Genomic DNA, 11,079 nt, shown 5'->3' with positions numbered 1-11,079 from the left:
ACTATAGGAACATACCATTCTTTCTTAGCTAGAGCACTTCCATGTGTACAGCCACTGAACACCCCACTGGGGCTAAATCACAAAACCTGTTGTAAATAGCGTGGGTGTTGCCCTTGACAACCAATCAAAGTGCAGCTTTTTTTTCCAATGGCACTTTAGAATTTTTTTTTATTAACACTATGGTTATCATGGACAGCACAGCTGTCATTTTTTTTCATTTTTTATGTTTTTAAAATATATTAAAGTGTTAAGTGTTTTTATTGCATTTTATTATAAAATTTTATTGCTTAAGTATGTTTGTTTGAAAAAAATTGTAAAACACTATTGTTACTCTTTTTTTTTTGCAGGTAACCTTGTCAAAAAAATTAAAGACAAGTACATTTATTTAATAAAAATGTAGAAAATTTATTATCACATATCTATTTATAAACACATACCAAAAAATGATATACATAATAGAATAAAAAAATCTTTATATACAAAAAAATACATTTTCATATCAATGAAACATTTCTTTGAATAAATTAAACTCTGGTGAGGCTCCCAGTCTGAGAACTTCAATTTACCGGATTGAGTCCTACCTACTCTATAGGAAGACAGCAGTAGAGGAGGTCATGATAAATAATGTATGAGCCCAAGGCCTTGTCTCCTATTCAAGTCCTTTCATTGTATTGGCAGGGTATCCAAACCAAATTTTCATGCTCATTTTTCTTCGTGAGACTTTTACAAATTGTAAAATTGACTTTTCACCCAGTGTGCATCAGAAAAAAAAAAAACATAACATGATTTTTTTTAGACATCTTGGAAAACAAAAGGCTCTGGTAAGAAAATAACACAATTTTAGTGGATTTTTTTAAAGTGCAAAAATAGTGAAAGCCTTGCCAAAGTGGTTGTCTTATTTCACGATGATTTGGGTTTCACAAGTTTTTACGAGTGTTGGAAGACCTTACAACAAGTCTTTTAAGGCAGCATATAGACTTTTGGGTCAAGTCTCTATAATACACTATAGCACATGTGACTTATAAGGAAGGTTCACATATTAAGGCGAGAAGAGAGGGGCAGAAGAATAAGTCTACTGGTAATGAATATAGCAGGAGGAGTGCTGCATAAGGTGTTGTGGGATGGTGTGAAGTGAAAAGAGGCTCTCTGTATGCCCATAGTAACAGTCTTCAGAGATAGCTGGGCTGCTTGGGTTTGAGGTGCATACAGAAAATGAGGAGGATGAGGGAGAGGCAGTGGACATCCAGGATCCAGCATCACTGCCAGGGCTGGATGGTGCTAAAGGACTTATGTAACCAGGGTGTACCATATCTTTCTCAGGCTTGTCTTTGCACTGGTCGGCCAACCTCAGGGTTTCAGAGAGCGCCCAGATGTAGTTATAGGCCACTCTCAGTGTCTCGATCTTAGTCAGCTTGGTGTCATCGGGGAAGCAGGGCAAGATGCTCCTGAGCTCGTCCAAAGCTGAGTTGAGGTTGTGCATCCTGTTCCTCTCTCGGTCATTAGCTTTGACCCTCCTGGTTTTTTTGATGGTGTGAAGGATGGCTTCATTTTTCACTCTGCTCCTGCCTCTCCTTTTCTTCTTCTCCTCCTTGTGTTCCTGGCACTTCTCGGGGGTTTGTGTTGGAGAAGTGAGGTGACCGGTGGAGAAAGGCGAGGGGGACTGAAGGCTGGAGCAGTCCTCGTCCTCTGATGGAGAGAAGGACATCTGGCTGGAGACATCATAATCAGAGTAGGCTCTGTCCATGGTGGCTGGAGTTCTGCAAAGAGAGGCGGAGCGCAATAAGTAACCAAATACCATTTAAAATGTGTAATATTAAAAGCAGAAAATATACTAAATAAAATAGAAACCCTATATCTGACATGGTATAGCTAGAGACCTAAAAAGTCTAAAAATGACATTAAACCACAGCTTGCAGATGAAGTCCAGTGATCATAAAACAGGCAGGTAGAGCCAACAGAGACATGAAGAAGTTGTATGCAGTAAGTGGAGAGGACCCTCATACTTACAGTCAAGTGGAGCGGTGTGCTGAGGACAAGTCTTGAGAAGTTCAGATAAAAGGGACACGCGACAGCTCTTGTTTTTGAAGTGATCCTGGCTGCTATCAGCTCGTGTGAGCAGTGAGTTCGGCACACGACTGGCCTCAGACACCTTATATAGGCTGCCAGACAATGACCCCCCCCCCCCCTCCCCACAGATCCCCCCCGGACTGCAGGATGAATGAATCAAGGCATCAGGTCTGCCCCGTGCTGCACTCTCCCTCATTTGCATAATTTATGTCCCCGGCTCCCATTCTCCCCCGGGAGTGTGCCTAGAATTACAGGCGGCCAATCACAGCGCACCGCCCTAGCCGTGACACGTGAGCCCGCACCGCCATAAGCCGGCTTGTTTGAGCTTCATTAGTCTATTAAAAGGAGATGGAGGGGGAGAGGAGAGGAGAGGGACAAAGTGATTAGCCTGGAAGGCACCGGCACGTTCCCCAATAAAGGCGCTTTAACGGGTTATTGTCACAAGAGCGCACATTCTAGCACTTTCATTGTTACCTCTCCTGACACTCATTCTTTACTTCCAAGTCCCTCTTCTCCCTCACCTCTCAGCCGCCTGGCTGGCTCTATTACCAGCGCACTGCATCCGACTAACCTACATTCCATCTCATTTCTTTCTCTCTCTACCCCCTTCTCTCCTTCTCTCTCTCCACCCCCCTTCTTCTCTTCTCTTTTCTCCGCTTCTTTTCCTCTTCTCTTCTTCTTTTCTTCTCTTCTCTTTTTCTCCTCTTTTCTCTTCTTTTCCTCTTCTTCATCTCCTCTTCTTTTCCTCTTCTCTTCTTTTCTTCTCTTTTTCTCTTTTCTCCTCTTCTTCTGTTTCTCTTCTTTTTCTCTTCCTCTTCTCTTCCTCTTCTCTTCTTTTTCTCTTCTTCTCTTCCTCTTCTCTTCTTCTTCTCTTCTTTTTCTCTTCTTTTTCTCTTCTTCTTCTCTTCTTCTTCTCTTCTTCTTCTCTTCTTTTTCTCTTCTTCTTCTCTTCTTCTTCTCTTCTTCTTCTCTTCTTTTTCTCTTCTTTTTCTCTTCTTCTTCTCTTCTTCTTCTCTTCTTTTTCTCTTCTTCTTCTCTTCTTTTTCTCTTCTTCTCTTCTTTTTCTCTTCTTCTCTTCTTTTTCTCTTCTCTTCTTCTCTTCTTTTTCTCTTCTTCTCTTTTCTCCTCTTCTTTTCCTCTTCTCATCTTCTTCCCTTCTTTAATTCTCTTCTTCTCTTTTCTTCTTCCTCTCTTTTCCTATCTTCTTCTCTTCCCCTCTTTCTGTCCGTCTCTCTCTTTCTCATCCTTTTTTCTTTCTCTTCTCCTTGTTTTTCTGGTTTCTTTTTTCCTTTCTGTCTTTCTCTTTTTTTTTCTCTTTTGTTCCTTCTTTCTCTTTTTGTTCCCTCTTTTTTTTCTTTCTTTGTCTCTTTCTGCCTCCTATCTCTTTCTGCCTTCTCTCTTTCTCTTTTTGCCTCCTCTTTCTTTTTCTGACTCCTCTCTCTTGCTCTTTCTTTCTCTTTCACTCTCTCTCTCTCTCTCTCTCTCTCTCTCTCTCCTCCCTCTTCCTTTCTCTCCAGCTCTCTCTCTCCCTCCCTTTCTCTCCTGCTTACTCTCTCACCCCACTCACTGTTTCTGCCTCTCTCCCCCTCACTTTTTTTTTCTCTTGGTCCTTCTCTTTTTTTTCTTTTCTCTTTTCTTTCTTTAGTTTTTTTTCTTTCTTTTTTCTTTTCGTTTTTTTTCTTTCATTTCTCTTTTCTTTCTTTTCGTTTTTTTCTTTTCTCTTTTCGTTTTCTCTTTTCTTTCACTTTTCTTTCCCTTTTCTCTTTTCTTTTTCTCCTTTCTTTCCCTTTTTTCTCTTTTCTTTCCCTTTTCTCTCTTTTCTTTTTCTCTTTTTTTACTTTTCTCTTCATTTTTTTAATTTCTTTTTGTGTTTTTTTTTTTTGTGTTTTTTTTTCTTTCTTTTCGTGGTTTTCTCACACACCACCTTTTCTCTATCTCTCTCTCATCAGGTTCACCACCAGGGGTGGACTGACCATTCGAGCACTCGGACACTGCCTGAGGGCCAGGGGTCAGTAGGGAACCCCATGAGATGCCCCTGGTACCTTTCATTGGCTTTTTTGGGTGTGGGTGAGGACACGGGCCCCATGATCCCCTATTGCCTGGGGGCCCCGTGAGTTGTCAGTCCGCCCCTGTTCATCACAACACATTTCCTATTCCTGACACTTCCCTAACACTTTTTTTTTTCCTTATTTTTGTCTTGCCTGTTCCTCTATATTACTATTTCATTGTATCCATCTAATCTGATGCCCTTCCTTTTTTATTTCTATTTTTTTTTCTTTCTCCCCTCTTTCCTTTCTATTCAGTTTATTACGTGTTTCTATTCTCCTTCTTTTAAATACCAACGTTTTCTTATATCTGTCTCACCTATATGAGCTGTCTGTCTATATTACCATTTCACTGCATTTGCCCAACCTATAGTTGATCTGATTTTCTTAAGCAGGTACATATATACAATACAATAGTCCTGTCTAAGAGAGATCATTGCCACATTTCTGTGACTATGAATAGCACTGTTTGTAGGTTTTGGTATACTGTGTCCATATGCACACAATATAACTGGAGAGTTCAAAATTTGGTGCGGCTGTGCATGGTAGCCAATCAGCTTCTAACTTCAACTTGTTCAATTAAGCTTTGACAATAAAACCTAGGAGATGATTGGTTTCTATGCAGAGCTGCACCGAATTTTGCACTCTGCGGTTTAGTAAATTAACCCCATAAAGTCTGCTTTACTGAAGTAAAAATAAGTTAATCAAAGGTCTGTGGAGACCCAGCAATGCTGCAGCAATACTCTCACTGTAAAAGACTTTGATAATATTACAGTATATGTTTGATAATGTACATATGCATTCAGATATACATTTTTTTAAAAATGATCTGGAGAAGAGGTGCTTAAGAGGGGATATGACAATATACAAATATATTAACGGTGACTTCAGTAACTGTGATAAACTGTTTAATGTGAGGTCCCCAAAGAGGACACATGGCCATGATTTGAGGTTAGAAGAAAGGAGGTTTAATGCTAGGCTGTGGAAAAGGTTCTTTACTGTTAGAGGAGTTAAAATGTGAAACTCCCTCCCCCAGGAAGTGGTAATAGCAGAGAGTGTGAACAGCTTAAAATAAACTTAGATGTTTTCCTCAGAAAACAGAATATCCAGGGCTATAGGAATTTAGAGAATAAAAATGAGATACGCACATTGTTTGAACTGGATGGACCTGAGTCTTTTCCTTATAAATTAGTAACTCAGAATCCTTATGCCTTAGCTGGTATATTGTCTATGCTGCATGCCAAATCATCAGCTCACTATACACCCTCAATGTGTAAGGACACGTAGGTACCAGAAACAGGGCAAATACATTGAACTTACTAATATCCATCTAAATGGAGGTAAGCTTTCAATAAAAATGTAATTATTCTCAAGGATCAATAAGGCAGGTATGTTTTTAGGCCCATGAAAATAAATGGGCATGCTCAATAAGGCTAGGTTCAAATCTATGCAGTTTGCGCTTGACCCGTTTCTGCATTGCGTTTAGTGTTGTGTTTTTGCACCTGCATTTTTTACATGTTTTTGATGCGTTTTGCATTTTTTTCTTTATTTTTCTTGTTGCTAGGCAGATTTAAAATGAAAAGCGCAGCAAAAAATGCAGCAAAAACTCACTACATGCTTTTCTGCAGCATTTCCATTGAAATTTAAAGAACCAAAAACGCAACTTTTCACATTTAAAAGAAAAAGTCCCTGACCCTTTACAAAAAATGCACCAGGTGAAAACGTGGAGACGTGAACGTCTCCCATAGAAAATCATGTTAAATGGACTGTAGTGCGTTTCTGCAAAATGCTGCGGAAACCACTTAGGTGTGAACGTAGGGTAAAAGGTCGCTCTATGCTATCATGGTGCTTTTTGCTCAGATATGTTTACTGTGGTCACAGAAAGCAAGAATACTAAGACACAATTTCATATGCTTAGGAACAAGTTTTTAACTATAAACGCTCATACATATGTTGCCTTTTATGCCCCATCATCATAGGGAATGGGTGCCGGCAGCAGGCACATTTTTTTTTTTTCCTTTTTGTGTTTTAACACATTGCATTTTTTTTTTTTTGAGGTATAGTGTCAGCACACCACACACTGTAGTTTGGGGCCACACTCTACTTATTGAACATTTACTGAATTTTTGGGAATCAAATTAGCTGTATGTGTTCATACAACCCTACAATGCGAGCATACCACATCAATATTCTTGCTCGTTTCTTTTAGTAAATGAAATTCTAGATCTGATATAAATATTAGAATTTACATAGACAGCATGAACTTTAAGAGTATTTATAAGTATGGGCAGCACAGTGGCTAAATAGTTAGCACTTCCGCCTGGCAGTACTAGGGTCGTTGGTTCGATTCCCAACCACGACACCACCTGCCTGGAGTTTGCATGTTCTCCCTGTGCCTGCATGGGTTTCCTCTGGGTACTCCAGTTTCCTCCCATACTCCAAAGACATGCTGGTAGGTTAATTGGATCCTATCTAAATTGGCCCTAGTATGTGTATGTATAAATGAAAGTTAGGGACCTTAGATTGTACACCCCTTGAGGGTTAGGGACTGATGTGAATGTACAATATATATGTAGAGCGCTGCGTATATGGACGGTGCTATATAAGTACCTAAAATAAATAAGTATTTAAGTGCGAAACACACAACAAAATATCATAGGATTATTTATCTGTACATTGAAGTGGACCATTTATAAAACTGAGCTCATGCTGCCCCTAGTGTTAGCCATGTTTGCATGGTGCTTGCTTGCTCATGTGTCCCAGCGTATGTGTGGTAAAGGAGAAGTTCACCTTTACACAAAAATAATAAATGCAGTTTGTTTGCAGGTAAAAAAAAAATGTGCATTTATTATTTTTTCTGTTAGGAGCCTATTAAGCATTGCATCGGCGATCAGCAGATTGACAGTCTGCAGGAGACCTGCATGGCATCAGCAATGTATCTGCTTGCTTGTACACCCCATACAAGCCAGCCAATTCTTCCAACAGGAAGAATCAATGAACTACTACAGTGCTCCACTTCACCCTGGTAGTTCATTTAGGACTACAAGCTGACAGCCGCTAAGGCTGTTGGAACCTGTAGTCCATTCATTCACAGGGGACTGTGAATGAATGACGCAGCCATGTGGGCGGAGCCCTGAACGGCCGCGCTGTTTTTGAAAAGTGACAGCTAGTAGAGAGGAACTTCTTCCCATACTTCTGTCATAAGGAGAGGGGGCAACGGGCGGCGGCTGCAGGAGCAGGAACATGTTACATGTCCCACCATAAAAATGGGTGGAACATGTAACCTGTTCCCAAAGGTAAACTTATTCTTTAACATGGGCAAACAAGATGGAACAGAACAGAGCCAGCTTTAAAATAGCAGAACATATTATTTTAAAAACATGCTTGGCAATGATGGCTATTGGAGAGATTGTCGGCATTTATGCAGATCGTTGCTCTCAGAGCCAATGCTCATTAGCTAGTTTATAAAATTACCAGTATAGAGCTCTGGTGAGTTCATTTAATTTGGCTGGTGGTGGATTTATCACAGTGTGGTGGTGTTTTGATAAGAAGCACAAATATTTATGAAGATAACAAATCTAAAAAGGAGATATTGTTGCACATTTATTTATGGATGTTTAAAAAGATTGATATTATTGTATGGACACATTAATTACACATAATAGTGATTACGGATATATATGATACAGATGTGATAATATTGAAGATATTTGTTCTCACTTGTTATAAAATATAATTCTGTATGTTTTCTTTTTGGAATGGTAATATTATAGTAAGGAGAGACGGTCTGGTTTTTAATGTGATATTATTCACATCTCGAGGAGCACTTGTCTAAACATATTTTCACATTGCATTCTTCTTGGTTTCCAAGGAATTAGAGAGCTGCTCCCCTCTTTTTATATTTAAATTTTTTTTTTAAATATTTTTTTATTTGTAATTTAAAATAGTAATATATATGTCCATTGGTGCTGTCCGAGATTAAGATATATAATGATTGCCATTAGTGCAGCAATTTGCAAATTCCTATGAACATTGCACATTCTTGGCTCATGGCTGGGTTCAGCTAGCTGAAGGTATACTGCACCCGGGAATGTGGCATCACGAATATTAACATGTGTTCTGCTTTAATATAGATCTTATATTCCCTAATGCCCATCTCCGAGCTGGAAGAAAAAAGACCCTTCTAGTGGGATGCCCCTGCCCCTCTCCCCCATCTCCACAATTCCAACGTTAAATGCTTGTTACATCTAGGGGGAAGTGAAAAGGCTGCATTACTTACCTTACACCTGCTCTGTTTGATTCCCGCGCCGTCCTTTACACCCTCAGGTGCTCCAGCCTCTGAGCAGTTTCCCAGTATCACCTCATACAATACAGGTCTATTAACCCTGCATTGTACGTTGAGTGGGCAGGAGTGCTACCATGACTGGAGTGCCTCAGAGCTAAGACTTTTTAGAATTGGTCACACTGGAGGGACCAAGATGGAGCAAGGGGTAAGGTGTGTTCTGGTTAATTTACTAAATCAATAGAGGCTGTTCACCTGTAATTTACTTTGCGAAATTAACATTACAGTAAATAAGGTGACACTATGTTCACTTTGAATACCCAATCATCAAAGGCAATAAAAACCAACAGGATTTTGGCTATAACATAATTGATTTATTGAACACAGGTTCATCCGTTTCATTAAGCTCAATGAATATTCACAAAGTATTTTTTAGGAAATCATTATCATTACAAGGACATGGCTAAAGTGATTGTAAAGGTTCTCTGCATTAAAGTAGTTCTAAAGCATGCAGGTTTTTACCTTCATGCTTTCTATGCATAAAGGTAAAAAACTTTCAGTGTGCAGCTCCCACCTTAGACCCCCTTCCTCCTTTTTAGTCCTCTAAGCTTGATCTCAATCCAGCAACATGCTCGAAAGCAGAAGCTTTCCTGGGTCTCTGCCTCCTCATTGGGTGAGATGCAGCAGCAGGAGCCTTTTGATGCAGCAGCAGGAGCCTTTGGATCCTGCTGCCGTCAATCACCGCCAATGCGGAGGGAGTGGGGGGGCGGAGCCACGCTCTGTGTTTCATAGACGAACAGAGATGGCTTGCTTTGGGGGCATCAGCAAGGGGGCCAGGAGTGCTGGTGGGGGACCCAAGAAGAGAAGGATTGTGGCTGCTTTGTGCAAAACCATTGCACAGAGCAGATAAGTATGACATGTTTGTTGTTTGTTTTTAAAAAAGTGGAACCTTTTATATCCCTTTTTAAGGTAAAAAAAACAAAAACATTTCATGTTAGCTCCCCCCAGCCATCAAGAAATACTTGAGCCCAATTTTGATCCAGCACTGTGCTGATCTACATCAACATTGCTCTTGTCTCCCCTCCCTTACAGGAGACTCGGAAGTAGCTGCAGCAGTTTCTGCTGCTATCATTCAAATGCTTTGAGCAGAGAGTGGAGGGACTGGGTTGATCTGCAATAGGTGTCAGATGCACACAGCGCACCATGGGATCAAGCCCACATGAGTACCCCCATAGCAAGTGCCCTCTCATAGCATGAGAGAGCATTTGGCCTGAGATGGGGGGGGGGGGGGGTGGTATGCTGGTTCAAAAGAATCAGTGAATGAGGCCATTGAGGAGGGGTGAAGGTGAATCATGTGGACCCTGATGCCAGCAGCATGGTGAAGCATAGGTCATACACTCATGGAAGGGTGCTGATTCCATAAGCTGGAATGGGGTCAGCTGCAAAGTTTTGCCAAGCTTCATTAAGACGCTAGGCATGGGGGTGATTTGGGGACATTTCTCTTCTGAGCTTGACTAACTTGAGATGACAGCTGCTGTCCGATACCATCTTGGAGGTGCACTGTCCAGCCACTGTACAATATTTGTGGCTATCATCTCCCAGATAATACACTCTAATTTATACCCTAAGAGAAAACCTGCCTTGTCTGTATTTGTGTACTCAGTGTCTATAAAAAAAAATCTTGTGCACCAGTTTCAGTTAAGTGAATTAAAATCCAATCCAAAATAAATTTTCTAAATTTTCTAGAAATAAAAATAGAAGCTAAATTAAAAATACAAATAAACATGTAACATGTGATTAAGGCTGCTTTCACACGTCTCCATGGCAAAAGCACATATACATTTTTTATACATTTTTGCCACATTTACATTGCATTTTCCCCTGGACATGTGACTGGATAATAGTATTGATGATAATAATAGTAATGATAAGATCTCTCTAAAGTCCAAATGTTAATGCATTATCTTCAACAAACCATGAACCCTGCATTGGTGTGCCTGTGATTATTCAAAAAATCATCAAAATGACAATCTTCAAAAATGCATAATGCGTGATGTGATCCAATTCAAACTTGCTATCTTCAGTAAACATAATGTGCCATGAGTGACACCTTCACCATTCTCCCCCTTTTGGGTGCACTCTCACCTTATAAAGATAACCCTCATAACAGAGCTGGGACTGCACTTTCACATATTACATAAAGACCAGTCTCAGCTGGACTGGACAACAGTCTCCCAAACAGCTTCCTAGATCTTTCTTTTGATCAGTCAAGAATACTGAGTGGCTCAGTGGTGTGGAGAAATCAATGCTCAAAGAAATATGAAGCTAACATCGTGCTTTACTGTGAAAAAAAAAATACCTTCACATAATGCAAGATAATGTCGTGTGTCAGTTTAAAATCTGCGACTCTGCTGTGTGTATGTGCGGTCGGGGCTATCCCAAAGCTTGCTCAGCCCAGCCAGTCCACTTCAGTTTCTCTCCAGGATCTTCCCCTATGCATTTTGACAGACTGACATCATTAAAGGCAAAATCACAGCATTATCTTTAATTATGTGAATGCATTTTATACATTTTATTTACAAATGAAGATTACAGTACAGCACTATGTTAGCTTTATATTCCTTATAGCGTTTAATGCCAGAATATGGCAATAATGTTAACATTGCACTCTTTTTAATACATACC

At 40.1% G+C, this 11,079-nt stretch overlaps 1 protein-coding gene across 1 annotated transcript; it reads right to left on the bottom strand.

The window, feature by feature from the left end:
* Positions 1 to 419: 419 nt before the first annotated feature.
* On the bottom strand, positions 420 to 2,142 carry LOC149446016 (neurogenin-1-like). Its single transcript, XM_089653131.1, has 2 exons — positions 2,008 to 2,142; positions 420 to 1,757 (listed from the first exon to the last, which is right to left on the bottom strand). The coding sequence occupies exon 2, from the start codon at positions 1,742 to 1,744 to the stop codon at positions 1,073 to 1,075; it is 672 nt and encodes a 223-aa protein (XP_089509257.1). The 5' UTR covers positions 1,745 to 1,757; positions 2,008 to 2,142; the 3' UTR covers positions 420 to 1,072.
* Between the last annotated feature and the right edge of the window lie 8,937 nt (positions 2,143 to 11,079).

The sequence above is a fragment of the Staurois parvus genome, unplaced genomic scaffold (assembly GCF_062004578.1).
Source record: "Staurois parvus isolate SC_StPar_1 unplaced genomic scaffold, SC_StPar_1.0 ptg000701l, whole genome shotgun sequence".
NCBI classification, from domain to species: Eukaryota; Metazoa; Chordata; class Amphibia; order Anura; family Ranidae; genus Staurois; species Staurois parvus.
This window is presented reverse-complemented; position numbering and strand designations above follow the sequence as displayed.

Coding starts and splice junctions, on each gene's coding strand:
- LOC149446016 (XM_089653131.1), bottom strand. CDS start 1,744: ATGGACAGAGCCTACTCTGATTATGATGTCTCCAGCCAGATGTCCTTC.